Genomic DNA, 26,087 nt, shown 5'->3' with positions numbered 1-26,087 from the left:
GTATATTAAATTTTGTTTAAAAGTGCTTTAAACTCTCATTTTTTCAAAAAAATCTTATTGCCTAGATGCTATGAAAACACTGTAATCTGTTTTTTAGTGAAACACCAAGCTGAAGTTCTCAAGTCTATGTGTTTATTTAACAAATATTTTATTGCCTTTGGAGAGGCAAGGAGCAAAGAGGGAACAGGAAACCAAAGTAAGATCCACTCTCTTATAGCTCAGATTCAGTGAATAAAACTGGGCTGTCTTTCCAAGAATTTTACTGTTTATGAGGATTCAAAGCCTTTGACTGTGTGGATCACAATAAACTGAGGAAAATTTTGAAAGAGATGGAAATACCAGACCAGCTGACCTGCCTCTTGAGAAACCTATATGCAAGTCAGGAAGCAACAGTTAGAACTGGACATGGAACAACAGACTGGTTCCAAATAGGAAAAGGAGTACGTCAAGGCTGTATATTGTCACCCTGCTTACTTAACTTATATGCAGAGTACATCATGAGAAATGCTGGACTGGAGGAAGCACAAGCTGGAATCAAGATTACCGGGAGAAATATCAATAACCTCAGATATGCAGATGACATCACCCTTATGGCAGAAAGTGAAGAAGAATTGAAGAGCCTCTTGATGAAAGTGAAAGAGGAGAGTGAAAACGTTGGCTTAAAGCTCAACATTCAGAAAACGAAGATCATGGCATCTGGTCCCATCACTTCATGGGAAATAGATGGAGAAACAGTGGAAACAGTGTCAGACTTAATTTTTGTGGGCTCCAAAATCACTGCAGATGGTGATTGCAGCCATGAAATTAAAAGACACTTACTCCTTGGAAGGAACCTGGATAGCATATTCAAAAGCAGACACATTACTTTGCCAACAAAGATCCGTCTAGTCAAGGCTATGGGTTTTCCAGTGGTCGTGTACAGATGTGAGAGTTGGACTGTGAAGAAAGCTGAGTGCCGAAGAATTGATGCTTTTGAACTGTGGTGTTGGAGAAGACTCTTGAGAGTCCCTTGGACTGCAAGAAGATCCAACCAGCCCATCCTAAAGGAGATCAGTCCTGGGTGTTCCTTGGAAGGACTGATACTGAAGCTGAAACTCCAGTATTTTGGCCACCTCATGTGAAGAGTTGACTCATTGGAAAAGACTCTGATGCTGGGAGGGATTGAGGGCAGGAGGAAAAGGGGACAACAGAGGATGAGATGTCTGGATGGCATCACTGACTCAATGGACATGAGTTTGGGTAAACTCTGGGAGTTGGTGATGGACAGGGAGGCCTGGCGTGCTGCAATTCATGGGGTCGCAAAGAGTTGGACAGGACTGAGCGACTGAACTGAACTGAACCTGAAAATGGTTTGTTGTCTTGTTCTCTAATCACAGTTTCATTCTTTGAACATAGTATTGGAACTGTTTCCTAAGCTCCTCTCCTGGTTTTTCTTCTCTCCTCCCCTCTCTTCTCAGTCTGGGGAAAGAACACCAAGCTAAGAACTGAACTCTGGTTCTTCTGCCCTTTTTTCTGGGCTCTTTGCTGTGCTATGCTATGCTCACTCAGTTGCATCTTACTCTTTGCGACCCCATGGACTGTAGCCTCCCAGGCTCCTCTGTGGAATTTTCCAGGGATCAAACCCACATCTCTTGCATCTCTTGCATCAGCAGGTGAATTCTTTACCACAGTGCCACCTGGGAAGCCTCTGGGCTCTTGTAATCTTGGCTAAATCAGTGAGCCTCAGTTCATTCTTCTTTCAAATAGGGATAATAATTCTTGCCCTGAAATAGTCAAATGAGATAAGATACCATTGATACTGTTGATTCTCATCATTCACAGTAGTTACATTGTGTAAGGTCACAGGAACACTGAATTAACTAATACTATACCATGGCTCCCAGGGGAAATGCAGGGTTAGGTTCCTGTGAGTCTCTGGTCACCATACAACATTTTCTCATCTATCAATATAGAACCTGCTTTTATGTATGTTTCTGTTCAAAGACACCTCGCTGAATATATCTTGTTGATTCCTTGACATGAATTGACCTCACAGAGACAGCATTATAACTCATGCCTGAACAACACTTATCTGACACATGTATTTTCTCCATTAGGTGCATCAGACTCTTCTAATCTGTAGGGATACCAGACAGCATATCAGCACTATTCTCAAAAACTATTTTAGACAGTGAAATCTCTAACAATGGGGAGAAAATACCAAAAAAATGTGGCACTAAGTAGACAGAAAAAAAAGAACACTTGTTTATACCATGGGAGCTGAGGCAAGGCAAAGTGTCCACCACCACTGGGAATGTGACTCAGATTTGGAGATTATAAATAAATTTTAGCAAGCAGGTAAATTCACGAATAACAGAATCTGCAAATGAGGATCCGCTGTGTAGGAATGCCTTTTGTAAACTCTTAGAGCACAATATAAATCTCAGAATAAGTTGCAGAATAAAACTTCTTTTGGAACTCACATATTATAACTTTGTGCAGTGTTGATATTATCAATGTGAAGTTAATCAAGTAATAATATGTTATTTGAGAGCAGCTACAAGTTCTTAGCCCAGTAAAGCTACAAAAACAGCTCTTACTGTGAACTCTGTCTCTTCAGTGCTCACATTTAGTGCACAGTAGCGATGAGAACCACTGTAATTTGATGCTTTGTGTTTAGTGGTTAACGTGGCTTTGTGACCTCATTATGGGGAAGGGGAGGGAACATTCCCTATGTTTTACCAAAATATTATGTTTCTAAATATGTGACATTCATATGGAAGTATTTTGATCTTAACTAGCAGTGTAAACGCTGTTCTTGGCCTTTTGGTACCATTTTATGTTGCAGACCAAGTACAAATTGACATTTTCAAGCTGGTTTTGGTTAACTCCTTAGTGTTGCAAATTGGAACTTTCCAATGTAATAACTTCTGCAAAATACCGCTGTGAGTATTAGTATGTTATGCTGTTGACAGAAGTACAAATGGAAAACACACACATACCTATGGAAGTTTCCTCATAGGACAAAATGGAAATGACTTGGGTGGCCTAAGCCTTATCAGGCAGACCTCATACTGGGAGCTATTTTCCTAGCTGAGATAAAATACTAGAGTCAGGAATATTCTTCTTAGTAAATTTGGATTAGGACTGTTTTCATCATTGGAAATCGCCAGACTTCCTGTGCTTCAAACACAGACTACCATCAGAGTACCCGCTCAGGCCTGGGCCAGCGTCACTGCAGCCACTTGGCAGCGGAGTCTTTCGGAAACTCCAATTAACCATGTAAATATATTTCATAGCATCACCTCTCACTTTGTCAGGACCCCCGCTGCCTTTCTATCATTAACATAAATGCAGGTGCAAATAGCATTTATGTACTTTGATAGGAAGCAGTTGGAAACATCTCACCGTGGGGCCCAACACTTTTGAGATTGTGTACATCTGTTCCAATAATGTATGCAGCCCCAGTGACACGAACACAAGGATGCGAACATCTGCCCCCGAGACCGTTTGCCATATAGCAGATGCTAATGTCTTTATTTATGCAGATGGCTGGCGTGACGAGCCGAGCAGGGATAAAAGGGAAGAAGTTTGACAGCAGTATTTCGATGTTATGAAGCCAGGAATATAGGTTAGGCATTTTATGTTTGTAAAAGTCTACTACTAATAAATGGGGAAAAAGTGGAAACAGTGACAGATTTTATTTTCTTGGGCTCCAAAATCATTGTGGATGGTGACTGCAGTCATGAAATTAAAAGATGCTTGCTCTTTGGAAGAAAAACTATGACAAACCTAGACAGTATATTAAAAAACAGAGACATACTTTGCTGACAAAGGTCCATACTGTCAAAGCTATGGTTTTTCCAGTAGTCATGTATGGATATGAGAGTTGGACCATAAAGAAGGCTAAGCACCAAAGAATTGATGCTTTTGAACTGTGGTGCTGGAGAAGACTCCTAAGAGTCTTGGACAATAGGGAAATCAAATCAGTCAGTCCTAAAGAAAATCAACCCTGAATATTCATTGGAAGGACTGATGTTGAAGCCGAAGCTCCAATATTTCGGCCACCTGATGCAAAGAGCCAACTCATTAGAAAAGACCCCGATGCTGGGAAAGATTGAAGGCAGGAGAAGAAGGGGGTGACAGAGGATGAGATGGTTGGATGGCATCACAGACTCAATGGACATGAGTTTGAGCAAACTGGGAGATGGTGAAGGACAGCGAAGCCTGGCGTGCTGCAGTCTGTGGGGTTGCAAATAGTCTGACACAACTTAGTGACTAAACAACTACTACTAATAGGAATAGAAATTCATAAATCTTGTCATGCTTTGAGTAGAGTAAACATATTGTTGTTTCTTTAAATTAATTCACATCAAAACCCTAAAAACATTTATAGAAATTCCAGCACTTAAATCAGAAGCAGCAATTAATGATTATTTTTGTCTTGATAAAGTAACTTTAAATGGTTTTGGATGCCTTTTGCTAAGAGTACTGAAAAAATTGTGCTCTTAAAAAAAAAAAAAGATTACAGTACTACTAAGAGAATCTTGTGATGATAGTTCTTAAAATTGGAGAAAAAAATAAAAATGTCATTAGTTTAAATATATTGAGTTGGCCAAAAAGTTCATTTGGGTTTTTCCATAAGAGGTTACAGAAAAACCCAAACAATCTGTTGGCCAACCCAATAATTTATAAGATATTTCATGAATATAAATTCAAATTGAATACAATAAAATTTGAAGTATTACATATTTTTAATACTTTGGTCAATCAAAAATTTTTTATTTAAGCTGTATTCTAATATTTCCAACTAATGACATTTAACTGTAATTTATATTTTTATTAAAGTAAATTACCAAAAAGTTTATTTTTACAACTCTCCTAAGGATCTGCTTTACAGATTCTCACACAGGAAAAAGGTGAAGGAAAAACCTGTCAACCAAAAATGAGACATTTCCAGATTTTATTTTCTATTCTCATTCATATACACACAAAAGAAATCACAGAATCTTCAAAGATCTGTAATATCAGATTTTATCTAGTTAGCAGTTCTCAAATATTTTAATTTCAGGCCCCTTTACACACTTAAAAACTACTGAATATTTGTTTATGTCAGTTGTATCAATTGGGATTTACCGTTTTTGAGATTATAAACTGAAAAAATATGTATTTGTGGATTCACTTTCAAATAACAATAATCTGGGCTTCCCTGGTGGTCCAGTGATTGAGTCTGCCTTGCAATGCAGGGGACACCGGTTTGATCCTTGATCTGGGAAGATCCCACGTGCCATGGAGCAGCTAAGCTCACACACCACAACTACTGACCCTGTGCTTCAGAGCCTGAGAACTGCAGCTACTGAAGCCTGCGTGTGCAGAGCCTGTGCTCCTCAACAAGAGAAGCCTCGGAAGTGAGAAGCTCCCGCTCACCACAACTAGATAAAACCCTCAAGCAGCAGCGAAGACCCAGCACAGCCAAAAATAACTAATAATAATAAAATAACAACAGTCATCTCACTACAGCTTAACATATTTTGTGTAATTGGCTATATTTTCCAAAGCAAAAGAATTAGAAGACTTACCACTGATTTACATTTTTTGCAAATCTTTAAAGTCTGGCTTCATTGAAAATCATAAGAGTCTCTGACTCTTTTCTGGTCCTGTAGCCAATATGTTGTGATAGATTGTTTATATTGGAGTGTTTGAAGAAAATCTAGCTTACAGTAACTGGAAAGCGGGTATATTAATGGCCTTCTCAGATAATTGTGGATATTTTTCTTTGCTACTAGCCCAAAACATGCCAGGTAACTGTAACAGAGCTTAAACAAGTCAAGTAAGGTAACAGCTTACAGTGTAGCTGTAATGTGAAATTGAAACTGTATTGTATTGTATTCTTGTATTCTATTACATTTTGGTCTGTCTGACACTTGAATCTTTTGCTCATTCATGCAATGTTTATTAGAGAGCATTAGAACTTCCCTGGTGGTCAAGTGGTTAAGAATCTGCCTTGTACTGTCAGGGGGCACTGGTTCAATCCCTGGTCCAGGAAGATTCCACATGCCAAGGGTCAGCTAAGCCCATGCACCACAACTACTGAGCCTGAGCTCTAGAGCCTGCAACTCGCAACTACTAAAGCCCTTGTACCGACAGCCTGTGCTCGGCAACAAGAGAAACCACTGTGATAAGCCCATGCTTCACAAGTAGCCCCCACTTGCCACAACTAGAGAAAGCCCTCACAGCAGCAAAGAACCAACACAGTCAAAAATAAATAAATAAAATTAGAAAAAGAAAACATTAGTTCACTGAATTACGCAGGTGTTCTATATATGCCATTTTATACAGTATTTTGGAAATCTTATCTGTTAAAATAAACACCAGTCTTGTCTAGAGAAGGCAATGGCACCCCACTCCAGTACTCTTGCCTGGAAAATCCCATGGACAGAGGAGCCTGGTGGGCTGCAGTCCATGGGATCACTAAGAGTCAAACACGACTGAGCGACTTCACTTTCACTTTTCACTTTCATGTATTGGAGAAGGAAATGGCAACCCACTCCAGTGTTCTTGGCTGGAGAATCCCAGGAACGGGGGAGCCTGGTGGGCTGCCGTCTTTGGGGTCGCACAGAGTCGGACACGACTGAAGCAACTTAGCAGCAGCAGCAGTCTCATCTAAAAACCTACTAAGTATAGGAAAGCTTCAGGCTCTTGGGGATGCCTTCAAGTTTTCCAAAATTCTAATGCTGCTCGAAAGAATAATTTTTATTCTTGACCATGAGTACAGCCAGATGTTTTCTCTTGTAATGACAAGCTTCACTCATCCACTTTTGAGAAAATGTCTGCCCAGTACCCAGCACTGAACATGATCTCTCAACATATGTCTGTCAGATGTTCTTTCAAGTAAGGATGGTTATTCCAATGAAGAGCAGCTAGTTCAGCTTCAAACCATCCACGAGCATTTTTCCTCAGGGCTACCACCATGCCTCTGTGCCACGGAAGTCATGTCCTCATGCAGGATTTTATAAAGGCATATAAGCTCAAGGTCTAACAAAACTAAATTTTCGTCCTGCTTTTTTGTTGTTCTGCTGAGGGAGCCTGGTGGCAAAGAATGCGGCTGTTTGGACAGTTTGCTGTCACGTCCTGAGTTCATCAGTTTTACAGTTACATCCTCTGTCCCATCAATGCATTGTGTGCAGAGGTCAGCAGTGGGGAAAAGGCAAGTGACATCTTATTACGAGCAGGAAAAGAGAGTGGGGAAAGCCTCCCGGGTCAGCAGACTGTACTTTGAGAAACAGTGCTCTAGAGAAATTCCCGCTTGATAAAAGGAGGATATTCAGGCCCGTAAGGATTAGGATTTCACGCAGGCTCATCCCAGCAGTGAGTGAAAGAGCCAAAGCCAGACCTCTGCTCACATCTGCACATGTAATCAACTTGTCTCCCCTGAAAAGGTCCCCACCACCAACAACCAAAAAAAGAAGATTCTAGTTCTATCAAGTTCACTAAAGGTATAGGACTTACCACATGAGGAATGTGGAAGTTCTTTCAGCATTTTCAGACATTTTCATTCAGTTATAATATTCTTCAATGACCTCAATTTTGGAAGCAGATGGAATAGAATTTGAAAAAAATCTGGAAAACTTAAAATTCTATCTGAAATTATAAATAATATTCTATCTGAAATTATAAAAAGTAATTAATGACTTTTTCCTTTCATTTTTGCGCATCATAAAAAAAAAAAAAAGAACCTCATGTCAGTACCTAAAAGTGTTATTAAATAGACTGTGTAATTAATGATTTTTAAAAGTTTCACTTTGGTGTAAACCTAGGCTATTTGTTCACCAGAAGCTCTGTTAAAGAAGGCCACCATGGAGTTTGGGATTGACACATACACACCACTATGTATAAAATAGATAACCAACAAGGACCATATAGCACAGGGGACTCTGCTCAGCACTCTGTAATGGCCTATATGACAGAAGAATCTAAAAGTGAGTGGATATATGTATAACTGACTCATTTTGCTATATGGAAACTAACACAGCATTGTAAATAAACTATATGTCAATGAAAATTTTTAAAAAGAAAATAATATAAAAGAAGAAGGCCACCACCCTAGAAGAAGCCTGGCATTCAAGCACATTGTGAAGGAACTCTTTCTGTGTAAATTTCCTTAAAAGTCTTAAATTTCCTGTAAATTTTCAGCAACCATGCTGTTAGAAAAGGAAGCTCTTTGTCTCTCCTGATGGTTACATTCTCTGATTGGAAAAAGTTGAAAAGACTAACTGTCTCAACATAGAGATGGATGGTGTGGCACTCACAGTCATTGGAGGAGACTGACATATTAACAGAGTCATCGGCAAACCCCTTCATACATTCAGTGTGTTGAAATGGAAGGAGAGCAGCTCTGGGGCCAGACAGACCTGGGTTCAAACCCATCTCTCCCCTGCCAGCTTGTGACTTGCCAGAAAGATTAAGTGTCTGCATCTGTGATCCAGAATACTATGATCAAGAGCTAGTGGAAGATGAAGTCAGATTGTACCTTGAGTACCGAATCTGACCCATGATGGAGGGACATTTTAGTCCTTCACTAGGGGGCTTATGGTTTAGGGTAAGGGAAGACGCCTGTTGATAAGTAGAAACAGGGAACATATTATATACTCTACCTGTGGTAAGAGTTCTCAGGAAGAAAAGAAAGGAGATAGGGCAGTAGCTTGAAAGGGAGAGACAGCCCAAGGATTATTTACAGTTGTTGATTTTGTTTGTATAGTTTTGTATCCAGCAAAAGCACAGGAGAAAGCAACACAGTGTAGCTAAGAGCTATCAGGTCACTCATCTAGTAAATAACACATTGTATGATGGCCATGTACCAGACAGGAACTGGGGGCCAAGGTCCTGACAGTGAGCTTACCTTGTAGGAGGAGGAGACAATCTCATTATAAAAATAAGTGCTGTGAAGGACAATTAAAGCAGAGAAAGAAAAGAGCTGTGTGTGTGGCTGAGCACTGCCTTTAGGTGGGATGACCAGGGGAAGCCTCCTGATTTCAGGGATCTCACTGATGGTGTAGAAGCCCTGAGGCCACAGAGGGGCCTGGAGACACGTGTGGGTACAGCACAGCATTGGGAACACCCCATTTCCTGATTCAGTTCAGTTCAGTCGCTCAGTCATGTCCGACTCTTTGCAACCCCACAAACCACAGCACACCAGGCCTCCCTGTCCATCACCAACTCCCAGAGTTTACCCAAACTCATGTCCATTAAGTCAGTGATGCCATCTAACCATCTCATCCTCTATCGTCCCCTTCTCCTCCTGCCTTCAATCTTTCCCAACATCAGGGTCTTTTCAAATGAGTCAGCTCTTCACATCAGGTGACCATTTCCTGATATTAAGGCATATATCGTTTCATCTATCATGTTGCAGGACTTCAGATGAATGGTGCATATTTAGAGCAATAGAGATGCTTGCTCCTGACCCCCTACCCCAGAGAAGGTAGACTTATTTGTGTTGTATCATTAAAGAGGGGAGTGTAAAAATAGGAAAAAGAGACAGTGATCTCTCTGTTCCCCACAAGGTCTCAGACACTTTAAGCTGCTATAACAAAGAACCATGGTCAGAGTGGCCTCTAAACAGCAGAAATTTATTTCTCAAGTTCTGGAGGCTAGAAGTTCAAGATCAGGTTCTAAATAGTGAGAGCCCCCTTCTGGGTAGCAGACTGCCATCATCGCATGTATCCTAACATAGCAGAAAAAGAGGAAGAGAAATCTCTGGAGTCCCTTTTATAAGGCATTAATCCCATTCACGAGGGCTCCACCTTCATGACCTACTCATCTCCTAAAGGCCCCATCTCCTAATACCCTTACACTGAAGGTTAGAATTTCAACATGTGAATTTGGTGGGGGCGGGTAGCGGGGGTGGGGGGGAATGAGTCACCAATATTCATTTCATTGCAAGGTCAATGCCACAATCACTGACAAGGGAGAGAGATGGGGATAGGGTGGGGTGGGGCAGAGGGGTGAGGCTTCAGAAAGGCAACAGGGAACAACCTGGCTGGTCCCAGTGAAGAACTGAAGGAAGTCTGTTAGGATAAGAAACAGACTGTGGAATTGGTCTGCAGTCCGAGACTGGAAACCTTGCATTTATGATGTTGTCCAGTGTTCACAATGGCTCGGTTTCTCTGGCTCCAGGCAGTAGGTAGTGGGAGCAGAAAGTACAGGGGGGGACCAGTCAGGGTAAGCACTGTGGAAAGACACCCATGGCATTCTGGGAGTATCCGTGGATGATCAGGCATGAAACCTGATCTGGACCGGGAGTATCTACCTAAGCACACAAACCTACAGAGTCTCAGGGAAAAGAGAGCAGGTGGGTTGTGTCATCATTTCATCCCCTCAGGGGAAATGAGTTAACTCTTACACGTTCCTAACCTGGAGATGAGAGTAAATGTTTCCGTCAGCCAGCTCTCTAGTTGTATCCAGAGAACAAGAAAGATACTGATAGAGGAGAAGCTGGGCAGACTTCAAAAGAAAAGGAACCCAGATTGGTTCTATAGCTTTCAAACTCTGATGCCTTCATTTTTATTCTTTATTTTTTTAGTGATTCAGGTCAGCATTAGCTGAACCTCAGAATCTGTACAGTATATGTGAGTTAGCCCACACAGAGCCAGGCTGGTCAACCTCATAGAAACAGTTCCCCGCATACCCAGGATCTCAGTGCCAGCAGTGTCTGGCACTTCATTTTCTTTCCAGAGTCAGTATCACAGGTGGTCTCTCTGTGTTAAGGCAAGATGTGCCTTGATTGAAGAAATGAGAAACCATCAAGACTTACTAATAAGCAGGAGTTTCAGGGGATAATTATCAACATAACTTAGAAATACATGGTGCTGTACATTTGGACTTAAAATCATGAACTATTTGACATATAGAAAAACTTGCATTAAAAAAAAATGTCCTAAAACTTTGTGAGTCAAAGATAAATCAGAAGTGAAGATAGAACATCTATAAAACTCTGCCATAAAGCAGGGGAACCATTATTTCATTTTTTAAAAAATGCAGTTTGTACATTCTTTAAAAAGGTCTGTTCTATATACATACACCAAATCTACTTTTGTAGTAATGGTATAAAGATAAGAATATCCTTGTGGTTCCAGCCCCTTGCTTTTAACTATACTGCAGTTGAAACATTGTGATCTTCACCACTTCAGTTTCATAACCAGGATGTTTTGACCAAAGTCAAGCATAGTCTGCACACACCCTAGTTTGTTCCAACTGTCTGCATGTTCTGATGTTGAAACCCTGTTCTTTCTGTTTATCCCACTAAGGAAAAGGTTTTCTTCACCAACTGTCATCCCAGATAGTAACTGTTCCAACTGATACTGAAATACAAGATGTAAATAGAAGGGGCCCGTTTTTAACTTGTTGGTGGAAGATTTCTTGCCCTGAGATACTAACTCACGAAAGCTCTCTTGCAGGAGATGTCTCCCTGCTCCCCAGCCCTGTGGAGAAACTGCTGACTCAGAAGATGCTGGAATCTCCTGGAAAGACAACCTGTACAGGTATATTTGTTTCTGGGAGTTTGGACTTCAGATGAAATGATGTGCTGCTTTTACCTTGATGAACTTCAGTGAGCAATGCCTTCTCAGGTTCAACTGCCTATTTACAATTCTAGTAATATTAACAATGAAAAGAATAGTGGGGAAATGGGCTTATCAAGTATCTCACAAGTTGCCTTTGCCCTGCTCTGTGTCCCCCAGTGATCATTAGCTCTTAGTTAAATTCTGATGCTGCTCAGTCATTTTTAGATTTGGGTAAAGATACCAAATCGACTGCTTTATAATAGTGAATGAAATCTTGCGAACGCTACAGGTTTTTTTGCGAAAAAGAGAAATAACTTCATCTTTCTCAAAGCATTAAAAATAAGACTATCTCACAGAGTTTTCAACTGTTTCTCATCAGAGGCACTTGAAATTCATAATAGTTCCCCCTAGAAATAAGGACTGATAAAGGGGGCTTGATTAAAATGAAGGGGAAAGTCACTGAAATCAAGCATTATTAAACCGTATTTTAAATGATAGAGCTTTTAAAATTTTCTTTTTATTTGGGACATTAATTATATGACTTGAAAAGAATAATTACCTGCTTGAATTTAACAAAAACCACATTGTGTAACATTTTTTCTCACGTTAATATTTTAGGTAATTGGCTTTTAAACCTGTTCATAAAGAATGCTTGTTTTCTCCGACTTTGTGATATATTTACATATCTAATTTGTTCGATTTTATGGGCTGTAGTTCCTCTTTGGGTGCCAAATTTTTCTTTCTATACACAAGCTATCTTAAACATATTTCTTAATGATTTCTCCAGCAAAATACTGAAATTCACAAGTGCTTTCAAACTTTGGTTGCCCTGCCCACACCCTCGACCACTCACATTGTTTTCTCCCCCAAAATGAAAAACTGCATGTCCGTCGCCCTCACCCTTCTCCCAAGATGTAACCAGAGTTCCTAGTCCCTGTCCCTCACAGGACCCCTGAGACCTGGGCTTACCCCACACCCTGAAGGTCTACCAGAGGAGGTGCTTTCTTCCCCGCTAAGCTGGAAAACAAGAGCAATTAGTATCAATAGTCAGTATAAACAAAAGCAGAGGAGAGTGGCCCCAGAAAACTGGTCTTTGCAATGCACATCTGTTCACTCCTATTCACTAAATACTGTTAATCTGATTAGCACTTTGTCAACTGCATGCAAAAATGGGGTTGGGTGGGGGAGCAGAACAGGCAGGGAAAAGAGAGCCTGGTATGCTGGATCAGATGAAGCTGCCAGAATGGGTGGCCCCAGAGAGGCAAGAAAGAAATGCTTTACAGGTTTACTGGGAGAATCATTCACAAGGAATAGTTATTTCTTCCCATTTTCCTTCATTTCCCTCTCAACAAAGAAATACCCTTTTAAGGATTCAGTACTATTTCCACTGGGCTTCCCTGGTGGCTCAGTGGTAAAGAATCTGCCTGCCATGCAGGAGACACTGGTTCCATCCCTGAGTCAGGAAGGTCCCCTGAAGAAGGAATGGCAACCCACTCCAGTATTCTTGCCTGGGAAATCCAATGAACAGAGGAGCCTTGGCAGGCTGTACAGTCCACGGGGTCATAAGGAGTCAGACATGACTTAGCGACTGAACAGCAACAACGCTGTTTCCATATGATTCATTGTCAAGATTTGTGTGTGTGTGTGTTTTTTTTTCCCCCTCCCACCAAATACAAGTGTCAGGAGCCTCATACTTCTTGGCAAGAGAAAGTAGAAGACAGAGGACTTCCCTGATGGTCCATTGGTTAAGAACCTGCCTACCAGTGCAGGGGACACAAGTTCAATCCCTGGTGCAGGAAGATCCCACATGCCCTGAAGCAGCTAAGTCAGGGCACCAAAACTAGAGACAGCCCTATTGCAGCACTGAAGACCCAGTGCAGCCAAAAAAGAGAGAGAGGGAGCAAGAGTAGAAAACTAATGTCTACTGCGAAACTGACTAGTGGTAGGCCCCACCCTGGCACGTTTATGGATACTTTTTTCATTTAATCCTGACAGCAACCAGATACAATTATGCACACTTTATAAATAAGAACACTCAGGCTGAGAGTGAGTGACTTTCCTAAACTATGAGACAGAGACAGGAGTTGAACCCACATCTGTTTGAACCCCCAAACCCATGGTCTTCCCACTAGAGACTATGATGGTGGCCATTACCATGGATACAGCTTCCAGGCAGCAGGTAGAACTGGGAAGAGCCTTTGGTGTCACCTGGGCCAAGCCTTGAATTCCAGTCTGTTACCTGCTGGCTTTGAAATCTGTATCTGTAAAATGCACATGAGCAGTAATCCCTAACTCAGTGGATTGTGGGGATTAAAGGAGATAACGCATCCAAAGTATTTTGCACAGTACCTGACACATGAAATATGCCTTTTCATTGGATTAATGTTGAAGAAATAGCATTGAATAGTGCTAGGAAAGAAAAGGATCTCCTGTGCTCAGAAAAGAATTCTCTTCCTTGCTAAGCTAGGCGATGATGAGCAAGACAGCTCTCAAAGCCCCAGGACATCCCTGGGGTGGCTGCAAGAGGGGAGGGAAGGGAGCTGGCTGGGACCTCAGTTCAGCAAGGGCAAGTGTGCCGAGGAGGATGGACTCAGGAAACAAGATCACCAGGTGGGACTGTCTTGCTTTCTCATACGGTGTCGGGTTTCCTGAACTAGGGGTCCTAGTAGAGTGATTCTGTGAAGTCTGAGTGCTGTGGATGTGTAGACTAGAGTGGTCTTGGCATCCTGAGTCCTCAGAAACAAAGAACACTGTGCCTATGCTGCCAGCATGCTTTACAGCACTGTCTCTCCCGCCAGCACTCAACACAGCCCTGTGGACGGTGCCGCAGAGCCTGGAGGTGCCTGGGGGAGCCAGTGGGCGATGGCTCCACGTGTTTATGGGTTTTTCAACAAAATTAAATTGAGCTCCCCCCATGTTCGGAGGCCTTTCTTTCATCTCGGACTTCTCCAGGGTTTCACCATACTGGTTTTAACCAGAGACCATCCTGGGAAACAGTTTGAACCCCAACTGGAACTTATTATTGGAAAGCCAAGTGAGAGGGAGAACAGGGATGCCAAGCAATAAAACTGAAAATAGAGTTTCTCAGTTTAATACAATTAAAACCTAAACAAGCCCTAAAAGTTTGGGCTCTTTTGTGGCCAAGAGTGCTTGGCAGCACTCTTGTTCTGGGCCTAGAGCCAGGGAGCCCTGTGTCAAAAGCAGGGACCCTCTTTCTCTACCTGTTCTCTGCTCTGGACTTAGCCATGGACCTCGGTGTCTCCCTAGATGGAGTGATGGTGGAACCATGTCCAAACCAGCCAAGGGTCGAGTGGGAGCAACTTTGTTCAGAAGCAGCACCCTGCGCCTTGGTTCTGCGGGTGGAAATCAGGAAGTGAGTTATTTGCAGCTGTTGGAGAACCGCCTGCATCATGTGCTTGTCTCTTAACACTGTCTGTACGGGGGCATGTTGTGAAGCAGCCTGATGAGGCTAGCTTGGCTGTGGGCTCATGGACCACTGGACCTGCATCTTCCCTCTGCTGCCTCTCACGTGCAGCCACACCCATCAGTTAGACCTGATGGAGGAGATGCACGCAGGACCCACTTGGTCTTTTCTCCAGACAAATAGCTGGCTGCCTTATTGGATTCATCAGAATCCTATGGTTAGTAATTGGTAAACTCAACTTTGAATATCTGCTTCAAGTGCCTCTTAGTTTTTCATCAGTTCTCTAATTAGTGGGCTGTTGGAAAGAATCTTTTAATGGTCATTGAAGTTTGGGGATACAACAAGCCATTTCTACTCTCAAATTTTTTCCCCCTCTCCTTAAAATTTAGAGATAATACTATATTTTAATGTAATATATAAGTTATAATATAATATAAAATATCATATATTTTGGAGTTAAGGGCAATTTTGTAAATAGTTTTCCCCTTTTCAATTAATTAATTTTATTAACTAACTTTATTTATTTATTTATTATTTCTGGCTGTGCTGGGTATTCATTGCTGCACAGGCTTTTTTCTGGTTGTGGCAAGCAAGGGCTACTCTCTAGTTGTGATGTGCGAGCTTCTCATTACAGTGGTGTCTCTTGTTGCAGAGCATGACCCTTAGGGCATGGACTTCTGTAGTTTTGGCTCTTAGGCTCTAGAACACCCGTTCAGTAGTTGTGGCCCACAGGCTTAGTTGGGATTTGGGATCTTCCTGGATAAGGAATCAAGAGACCATCCTGCATTGGCAGACAGATTCTTCACCACTGAGCCACCAAGGAAGCCTAAAAGTTTTCCCCTTCTTGAGGGGAGGATGAAGAAGTAGAAGCCCATTGTCCACATTAGAATCAGATGGATATGGACTTCAGCTGTTACTTAACTTCCTCAAGCTCTTTTTGCTTAATCTGTTAAGGGGGACAGTAATACTTATTTGTAGAGTTTGCATAAGGATTCACTTAAGAGACCCAGCACAGATTCTAGACCATAATAAGGACTCACTACCACCTCGTTTTCCTTTAATCCACAGTTAGATCAAATTTTCACTGACTGTAAATGTCACTCTTCAAAATAATTATTTTTAATACACTTAACATATTAAAAACAGCCCACATATAAAATTGTAATACTAAGCATTTGCATTGTAGAATTGTGAAAAATTAATTTTACTGAGTGAGCCTTTCATGTTTCCAGTTAATAAAAGTCCATGTTTAGTACCTGGGAGTCCTGTGAGCCTCTTTAACTGTGTTATGGGTAATTTCGCAGGATTTCCAGAAATGATGAATGTCAGTGGAAATTTCGACTTACCATTTAGTGCACAGTTCTCTGAAATCTGTGATTTAGTAGGTGACAGGTGAGGGGTTTTAGATCACACCATCTGGGAGAGAGGCCTTGTAAATGTGTCGTGGGATAAACCACTGTTGCAGCCGCATAGCTGAGAAAGACTTGCTACAATCGTACCATTTCAGTGTTTTAAAAATCTTCATGGCGTTTTCAGCTTCTCTAAACACTCTTGTTGTTCAAACTACTTTAAAAAAAAACAAAACTTGTGGTTATTATAGCAAACTGACCTTTATTGCAAATTGCTTTGTTTTACGTTTTTTAAGATTTTGTTGTTGTTATTGTGGATCACTTTTAAAGTCTTCATTGAATTTCTTACAATATCATTTCTGGTTCATGTTTTTGGTTTTTTGGCCTCGAGGCATGTCAGGGATCCTAGCTCCCTGACCAGCACCCCTTCATTGGAAGGTGAAGTCCCAACCATTGGACCACCAGGGAAGCCCCTGCCTTGTTTTATTTTAAGGAGCCAAATGTTGGGAGAGATGGTTCTCAGCACTTCAGTTGTCCTTGGGAGATAATGAGCTCTGATGCTTCCCAGGACTGAACCTTGAGGGGTGGTGATGCACTGCCTGTCAGATGACTCAATTACTTCTCTTACCACTAGCAATTCTTATCCTTAAGTAGGCAAGGAAAGGAAAAACTTGAAATGCTCTCTGTGTCATCTGGACATAGTCATTTATGAACAGACGCACACTTACCCATCACCAGCATCCCCAGAGATACTCCTTCTGCAAATCGGATCCAAAAAGGAAACTTTCATTTGCCTTTCATTCATTCAACAAATATTTATAGGTGCCTTCTCTGTGCTAGGCATAGCGAATATTCAGTGGAAAATATGCATTCATCTCATCCCACCCTATAGTTACCCCCACCACTGGGCCTCTACCCCAAAGGCCACACCAAGACTAGTTTCTTTGCTTTCCTTTGAGAGATATTCTGTGTATACACGGGAATTAGTTTGTGTGTGTCTCTCACTACTTGAAAAAAAAATCCAAGTGATAGTATCTCACATCTTGGAGAGTGTTATGTATCAGTCTAACTCATTCTTCTTTTCTGCTGCTGCTTAGTATCCCATTGCCTGATTGGCTGACTGTTGTATTTGTACCCGTATTAGTACTTTGTTTCTACTGCTGCATAATATTCTGTTGCATGGTTGGCTATTGTATTAGTACCCTCTTGCTGAGCATTTGAGTAATTCCTAAGGAGTTTTCCCCTCTATTTTTATGGCCTTGCCCTCTTTTTCCTGCTATGATTTTCTTCTAATGCATCATTTCATTCCCTATCACCTCATCATTAATGATTCTAGGAGAAGGGACTCAACATCACTTTCATGATCTGTTCCACACCTGTTCCATCTGTATGGAATTCCCAACAGATCCAGGCAAGTGTGAGTAAGTTCAGTTTATCCTGTAAGGCCTTATCCTTTCACCCCACAGATTTCTTCTGATTATTGATCATGAGGCTAATTGATACACTTTTCTACCCCCAGGAACTACCTCTTTGAATTTCAGGGAACCTGGGGAAAACTGACTATGTGGCAGGCCCCTTACCTGTCCCCCCAGGCTCTGTCGTCCCAGGCTGCTCACCAATCAGTATTCTCCCATGCTGGGATTGCAGTTACCCTAAAGTTTCCTTTGCTCTGGGACCACAATCGGCTTCCTTTTCCTGTGACTGTCATTGGTCTTCATGTGAGATTTTATTTCCACTGTAATATAGGAACTTCTGAAGATTCATTGAAGCATATCTACTTTAAATGTATCATAATTAGCCCTCTTCTTCCCTTCTGGAGCAGCTCAATAAATATAGCTGGCTTCATTGCTGGGAACCTTAACTGTCAGAAGATTGCTTTCTTATACTCCGTCATGAAACCTGGGGAGCCCCTTCCCAGCTGAAGTCTTTGGGGACTTTGAGGTGACCTTGACCACCAGTTGTTGCTTCAGCTGCATCTTTTGTTCTTTGTTATTTCTGGTCCTCGTCACACTGACAGAGCCATTCTCTGCTCTGAGGGTCAGTTTTTCCTCTTCTAGCTTCCTCCTCTTTTCTCTCTAATCCCCTTCTTTCCCCCTCTTTGTGTGTCTGTTTTCTTTAAAGTAATTTCTTCTTCAGAGCTTGCTTGTTTCTTCGTACCCCAATAGCATCATTTACCATTCTCTCTTATTACCTCCTCAGATGGTTAGTCATTTGGCCTCACCTCTCCCCTTTAACTTTAAAAGGTTTTTTGTTTGTTTGTTTTCTTTCTTTTTTAAAAAATTCATGGTGCTATCCTTATTCTGATGGTGGGCAAGTTAAATTGAAAAAAAGTATTCCAGAGATCTATTCTCTATTTCTTTTTTTAATTTTCAAAGTAATATGGCAATTTTCAGTTTGCTTTTAAATTGTGTTTTTCTTTCATTTACTGATCACTTTATTACAAGTATCACTTATAAATTTTACAAGTAATTATCAGATTTCTGAGCGTATCTGTAACCCTTTTCCAGGCCCTAAAGAGTTAAATAAACTCCCCATCATCAAGGAATTCACTTTTGTGGAGGGGGTGTGGGATGGGGACTGCAGACCATAATGTAATCCATGAGATGGAGCGAGTGTGCTGGAGGAGATGGAAATGGGAAATGGGGCAGGGAGTTCAGAATGGGGCTACAGGTTTACTAAGGCTCTTCTCTTTACTCTTCTCTTTACTAAGGCTCTTCTCTTCTCTTTACTAAGAGTTCACCATGAAGGGGCTATTTGAGCAAAACTTGAAGGAAATGCTGCAGCCCTTACTGGGGATGATCTAGAGTCAGGGTGGTGAGAGTGGCAGGTGTAAACCCTCTGGGATTCAGGTGTGTGGCCCCTGTGAGGATCAGCAGCAAGGCTGCTGTGCCTGGAGAGAACCTGGGGAGGAACTAGGTTGGAGCACTCCCAGGAGCCCAGGGCTCCAGGCCCTTGAGGCCCCTGCAAGGACTTAGGCTCCAGTCTGAGATGAAGAGCCAATTGGACAGACTTGAGCAGACAAGTGAGGTGTCTTGTGCTGCAATGCATTATTGTCACATATTGTATTTCAGGCGGACTTGAGACTAATTAAGGCCAGCATAGCCTTTCTTCCAGCTCTTCTTGCTATAAATACTGTGTATTCCATCACTTAGGAGCAGGAACTAAATAGAAATCACCCAGTGTTCCCTGTTCCACAATAGGTTGTATAGATGCAAAGACCATTGTGACTGTCAGTATAATTACTTAATAAGCTTTGTCACTTGGCAACCAAAAGCTGTCAATAATTTTAAGCTCTCTGTAAACTCTCTCAATCCTGGTTTAATGTATTTATTTACAGCTTACTTCAGTACTTCTTCTAAAAAGTTAAAAGGAGGTTTAACATGAAAGATGTTTAAATTTAAAAGCTGTGGAAATAGAACTTTAAAAATGAACTAAATTATGCAGGAAGATGAAGCAGATATAGCCAATCAGTTTAGGTGACTATTGTGAGGTGATCAACCAGTCAGTTTACCCATGAACTTCTTGGTCACAAAGCCAAAAAGGAAAACAACAGATTACATAATTATCCTTGTCTGATTTTTCCAACCTTAACACAAGTCTTTTCCTGTCTTCCTCTAATGTATGCTATAATACTATGTGAAATATGTTTCTAGCATACTTTTTCTTCATCAAACAGTGATTACTGTCTAGAATAAGTTGGTCAGTCAGTACATATTTGCTGAAAAAAATCATTTTTGTGCTAAAATTGTTAGTTCACTCACTGTAGACATTAAAATCAAGGTGATTAAAATCATCAGATTGCCAGCAAACTAAGGGAAAAGCTGTATCATTTCATCTTTATACCTTTCACATGGCATGACATGACATGACATGGCATGAAGTAGCAGGCAGTTGTATCCAACTCTTTGCAACCCCATGGACTGCATCCCACCGGGTTCCTCTCTCCATGGAATTTTCCAGAAAAAAATACTAGAGTGAGTTGCCATTTCCTACTCCAGGGGATCTTTGAACCCTAGTCTCTTGCGTCTCCTGCATTGAGCAGGTGGATTCTTTATCAGTATGCCACCTGGGAAGCCCTTTCCCTTGGTAGCTCCTAAACAAATAGTTCTTCGATCCTCTTCCTATAACTCCAAAATTTAACAGGCTCTGAAAACAGAAAATGTTATCAAAAGTTGGATATTAAAACACATTCAGAGGCAAAGCCTAAACTGAAATAAGAACTTTAAAAATCATTCCCCCCCTGCCCCCACCTTGTGAATGCCCATATATTTCACTACAGAAGTGGTAATAGGTTTAATTTGGGGTATTATGCAGACTCTGCGAGGTGTTATGTAACATCTGCTATAAGCATTTATTACTTTTTTAAAATTTGAAAGTGTAAATTCCAAAGCACATCTGGCCCCAGTGGTTTCAGAAAAAAACCATGGGTGGCAGCCATCTCTAGAAAAGTGTGGGTACCTGGAAAACACAAGCTGACTGATACGAGGTACTCAGAAATGAGTTCTTCTGCAGCCAGGACTCAGGAGCTTGAGGCCTTAGGGGAGAAAACCAATGATTCAGTCCTTAGAAGCAGTGCATGGAAATGTTTCCATAATTGTCCCCTCAGAGCGGTAATCATGGCTTTTTGGGTCAGCCTAATAAATCTCAAATATGAAGTGTTAGCCTGTCAGTTAAAATTGTTCCCATCGGTGTCCTGGAAGGCCCTTTTTGTGTGATCCATGTATTTTTTATGTTGTCTCTGTGTCTTTACTTATCACTCTGTATCTTTTTGTTTTTCTTCCAACATGTGTGTAAGGTGTCACATCAACTTTTTTAATACTGGTGATTTAATTGTAAAAGCACACATAAACAGTTTGAGAGGTGTGAGAAGAAATTCACAAGTCACACGGGGAAGCGGCCACAGAGCCAGCATTCAGTATGGCATGCATCCCTGTGTGCAGGACAGATGGCACTGCCAGTGGGTCAAATTTGTCCTAAAACCGAGTAAGAAAGGAGTTTGGTACAAGAAACGTTTGTTTCCTAACAAAGATACAGTGGGATCCAATATGGGCTTTGTGCTCACAGAGCATAAGTTTAATAGGGAAAGCAAGACATTTATATGAAAGAAATAAGAGTCCGCAGTAGAACATGCCAGAGGGGACGTAGCCCAGAGCTCAGGGACAGGGTGGGGAGCACTGGCCTGTAAAATAAATTGGAGTGAGGTCAACAGGGAGGATGGACTTGCAGAATACAAAGACAGTCCCAGCTTTCAGGATGCTCTGTGTTCTGTAGTAGAGATGAACAAACATAAATTACTGTGGAAAGTGGTGAGTGTTATGACAAGGGCCGTGGAACCCTGGAGAATAACAGTCATGAGTCCCTGGAAAGGTGGGCAGGAGCTGACCTCCATCTTGAGGAACACTAGCTCTGCACCCAGGGTCAGGGCTGGGTCCAGGGATGCTTCCGGGCAGAGGAGATGGTTGGTTGCTTACCTGTGCTCTCAGCACAGGACAGTGACCCCAGAGTGCCTTTTTATGTTGTGTTGTCCTTGCAGGCGAACCAAATATCCCTCCTGGGGCGATTCACAGCGGGAAAGGCCTGCAGAATAAGAGTCAGTTTAGAACCATCGCTCCAAAGATTGCGCCCCAAGTCTTGGCACCCAGAGTGCTGCCGGGCCCGGCGCCTTCACTCTCTGATCAGGCGAATCCAGGCCCTTCCCTCGGCTCCAAGCCCCTGGGGATGCCCCCGCAGAATTACGCGCTGATGCAGGTGGCCGGCCAGGAAGGGACCTTCTCGCTGATCGCTCTGCCGCACGTGGCCTCAGCTCAGCCGATCCAGAAACCCCGGATGCCTCTGCCCGAGAACCTAAAGCTGCCCATCCCCCGGTACCAGCCCCCGAGACCTGGCAAAGGAGTCAGAAAGAAGCCGGGGCTCGGTTCCTCCTCCGAGAGGGACTGCAGCAAATCTGCCCAAACCCAAGCAGCCCCTCCCCCACCTGAGCATCCTGAGCCCCCGCACAAGCCCTACCCACCCAAGCTGGCACCAGACCAAGCCCCAGCTGCGCTGACCAACAGGAGTGGCCACCAAGACCCCGGGCCTCCAGGGACCAGCAACCACGGAGGTTGGACTCCTCCTGCCACCCCAGCACTGGCCACACTAGAGGAGCCTTCTGCCGAGCAGGGCCTCCAGAAGAGTTCAGGAAGAGCGAAAGTTCCAGGCAAGAAAACCCCCAGGAAACCTTCTGCTGTTGCCAGTGAAAAACCTCAAGAACCGGTTGATGCCACCAAAGCCATTTTGTCGTCACCAGGCGTCATTGGAAACACCGTCCAGGTGCCCTCTTCCGTCCCCAGAGGTAAACTGCCCATCCTGCCCTACTCGCGAGTGAAGACCACGCAGGTTTACAGGAGCGGAGCCGCTGTGAACACTGCGCATGTCCCCTTCCCTGGGCTCAGGACTGCCGGAGACCAGACCCCCTCCATCCCGGAAGGCTTCAGTGCGGCCCCACAGGTAGGGGACAGGGGACCTGTCCCACCGGCTCCCAGGCAGAGCCCCGGCGACAGTGCCTTCTGTCAAGCCACCAAGCCCGACCTTAACCACAAAACAAAACTGAACGGTGAGACAGCGAAGAGAAGAGGAAGAAAACGCAAGGGCCCAGACGAACTTTTGACATTTCAGGGGAAAAGGTGGAAATGTGTCCTTAGTTGTAAAGACAGCAAAGAAAGAGTCAAAAGTGATCCCCAAGAATCCAAGGACCAAAAACCGGAGGCCGTGAAAAAATACCGGAGCATCATGCCCAAACCTGTCCCGGTCCTGCCAGCCCTGGCCTCGCTCCCAGCCACCCTCCAGCCCCCGCCACCTGGGAGCCTGGGACACATGTCTTTCGATCACTCCCTGGCCCCCAACCATCTGGACTGGAAGGAGGACGGCCAGCCCCCAAAGCCAGACTCTGCCTTCAGAAACGGGTTTTCCGGCCTCAGGAAGGCTTGGCACAAGTGCCAAGTGTATGACTACCCCTTCCCGTCCAAGCAGCACCTCCGCGAGCACACGAGCCCACCCCCGGACAGCCGGCCCTACAGCTGCCGGCTCTGCAGAAAGGTGTACAAGCGGCGGGGCAGCCTGAGCGCGCACGTGCGGCTGCACCACGGAGACTCCCGGCCCAGGAAGCTTGTGTGCTGCGAGTTCTGCGCCAAGGTGTTCGGCCACGTCAGAGTGTACTTCGGCCACCTGAAAGAGGTGCACGGTGTGGCCATCAGCACCGAGCCCTCCCCCTGTGAGCTGCAGCCAGGGGACCTGCCGAGGACCAGAGAGCAGACCCCTTGTGAGGTGGAGGGACTGGTGGACAGGTGAGTAGGATGGGGGGGCTGGCCAGAAGGAACTTTAAGATTCCAGATCAGGGTCGGATCCCACATTCCGGAAGGTGAGTTTGGAAAGACAGCCCTCAGATTAAGATTTCAGAAGTTAACTGCTACCACTTAGCCTCTGTTCTGTGAGGAATGGCCTCATTTCTCTTTGGTCTCTGATCATTCATGATTTTTGACCAGCTTCATTCTCCGTCAGCCAGGGCACAAGGGCCAGCTTGAGGGATGCTGGAGACATTCGGGCATGAGATTAATTTTGCATCTGAAACATGGAAGAGTAACTTAACATCTATGGTCATGGTTGGTCCTTTTGACGAGTAATTTCCCCCAAACTTATGCCCACAGAATGTATATTGAAAGAGCATCATTTGCCCCAAAACTGGCATACCAGCTGGTGGGGACTCAGCCCTTCCAGGGCAGACCTGCCCCTCAGCACTTGGTCTGTTTCCCCCGAGGCCAGGTAAGCTGTCTCCTACATGGTTGCCTGTGCGGTGCTTTTTTCCAGCATTGTAAACAAGGCAGCTGAATCATTTGAAAGCCTGTCAGGTGGGTCAGAGAGTCCTGAGTAAATCAAGGACGCACCCTCAGTCTGTCCCTTTTGCTCTGAGTGATGGAGGGGACTTCTGTAAGATGCATGCACATCAGTACCATGCAAATCAAACGTCTCCCAGCACTTTAGAACCTCGGTCCCTCATCATCACCAGTTGTTCTGATGGTTCTCAATGCTTTCTGTTCACTTTCAGCTCAGTCTCTCATAGTCACTAAAAATAAGCTACACCAGTCCTGTTTCTTCCCGGCTTTTCTGGAGTTTCTCTGTGTCTCTTTATGCATTTCCATTCCCTTTTAGATACCTGTGCCTTTTCCTAAGGTACATAGCCACCTCCCCCAAAGAAACCTCACTTCTGAGTGGTTAATGGAGTCTGTTTGATTTTTAGGTAAACTGTGCAAAGTGCATTGGGTGCTTGGGGTTAGGAAGGGCCCCCTGATGGGTGGGGACAGTCATCTCAGCTGGACCCAGTGGGTTCCTGCAACACTTGGTACCTCCTGTTCTCCTGGTGGGCACACCTGTTGCCATGGTAACCAAAGAACAGTTAGCTCTTGGAGGAGATGCATAAAGGGGGACCCTCTTTGTGAAGTGGCCCTGCCAGCCTGGGAGGTGTGAGGCCCCACCACACAGGCCTGACATTGACCTTCTCCGTGGCCTCTGTCTCCCACACGGTCTCTACTCTCCCTGCCTTCAACCTCCTCTTTGGTGCATGGTGTATATGTCTTAGAGCCCAGAAGGCCAGGAGCTGTTAGGAGAAGTTTTTCAGTGAGGTCTGACACATTCTCTCCCCCGTTTCCAGGGAGACCAAGTCCAGCCTGGAAGAAGACCTCCTAATGAACCAGAATGACGAGGCCAGGTTCCAGATCAGATGTGGTCGCTGTCAGATCACTGCTCAGTCTCTGGCTGAAATCAAGTTCCACCTGCTCTCTGTTCATGGTGAGGAAATCCAAGGCCAGTTGCCAGAGGAGAGCTCACCCTCCCCCGGAAGCAGACCAGCTCACGGAGAACTGACTAAACAGGCTGCTCCTTTCTGGAAACGTCCTGAGAGAAGGAAGCTGCTCAGGCATCATCCCTCAGCCGGGGAGCTCTGTGCAGTCCCCAGACTGAAAAGACAACTGTACCTCCATCATCAGAACAACGTGGAAACCCTCACGAAACAGGAACAAGCCCAGCCAGGACCCAGTGAGCCCGGGGACGATCCCCAGGGCCCCCGGTGTCCTGGCCCCCAGGCTGCCCTCCCCCTGCCCCAGTCTGGCTTTAACTGTGTCCTTTGTGCGCAGACACTAGGAAGCAAAGAAGAGCTACTTCTACACTGGGAGCAGCAGCACAAGTGTGAGGACCCCCCCAAACTGTGGACAATTTTCAGCACGCTCTCCAGCCAGGGAGTTGTCCAACTTTCCAGCAAAACCGGAAAATGAAACACGGGGTCAGGGGTTAGGAAGAGGTGTGCGCTCTCAGCTGCCTCTGTTTCTTGGAGATGCTTAAACACCAAAATCCAACAAGTTACGATCAGCATTAAGTAGCAGAAGTGATTTTTGTACATAGTCTTATTTTATTATAGAATATGTATGTACATATGCTCTTGATGCATATTTTTCTAACATATACAGTTTTATTTGAAAATCCTATGTCCTCTGACTTTTATTTCAGATTCAATAAAAAGATAAATTTGCAGACTGAAATGAGGTCTATTAGGCTGTCCTTCAGATACAGTTTTTAGCAAAAATATGTGTTTATGTGTGTGTGTGTGTCCTGTGTTCATTCACATATTTTCTGTTTAAGTAGATTAATGTGATAAATTTCCAGTGGGAAAAACATTTCAGTCTCAACCCTGACATACTGTTGATCTGTATCAAATTCTCTGGTTTATTTGAATATGCCATGGAGCAGCAT

General features: G+C 43.6%; 1 protein-coding gene across 14 annotated transcripts in view; it reads left to right on the top strand.

The window, feature by feature from the left end:
- The window catches only part of ZNF438 (zinc finger protein 438), a 190,704-nt gene extending 164,828 nt beyond the window's left edge, over positions 1-25,876 (top strand). For 13 of the 14 annotated variants that reach the window (XM_044928060.2, XM_006067784.4, XM_025264287.3 and 10 more), the window contains 3 exons: positions 11,433-11,516; positions 21,844-23,632; positions 24,994-25,876. In XM_044928060.2, coding sequence (XP_044783995.1) covers positions 11,433-11,516; positions 21,844-23,632; positions 24,994-25,612 — 2,492 coding nt within the window. In that variant the 3' untranslated portion in view covers positions 25,613-25,876. Of the gene's footprint in view, positions 1-11,432; positions 11,517-14,804; positions 14,911-21,843; positions 23,633-24,993 lie in introns of all 14 variants that reach the window. The other variant, XM_025264295.3, reaches the window with a different exon arrangement.
- Positions 25,877-26,087: the final 211 nt, after the last annotated feature.

Source organism: Bubalus bubalis, chromosome 14 (assembly GCF_019923935.1).
Source record: "Bubalus bubalis isolate 160015118507 breed Murrah chromosome 14, NDDB_SH_1, whole genome shotgun sequence".
In the NCBI taxonomy this organism is placed as follows: domain Eukaryota; kingdom Metazoa; phylum Chordata; class Mammalia; order Artiodactyla; family Bovidae; genus Bubalus; species Bubalus bubalis.
This window is presented reverse-complemented; position numbering and strand designations above follow the sequence as displayed.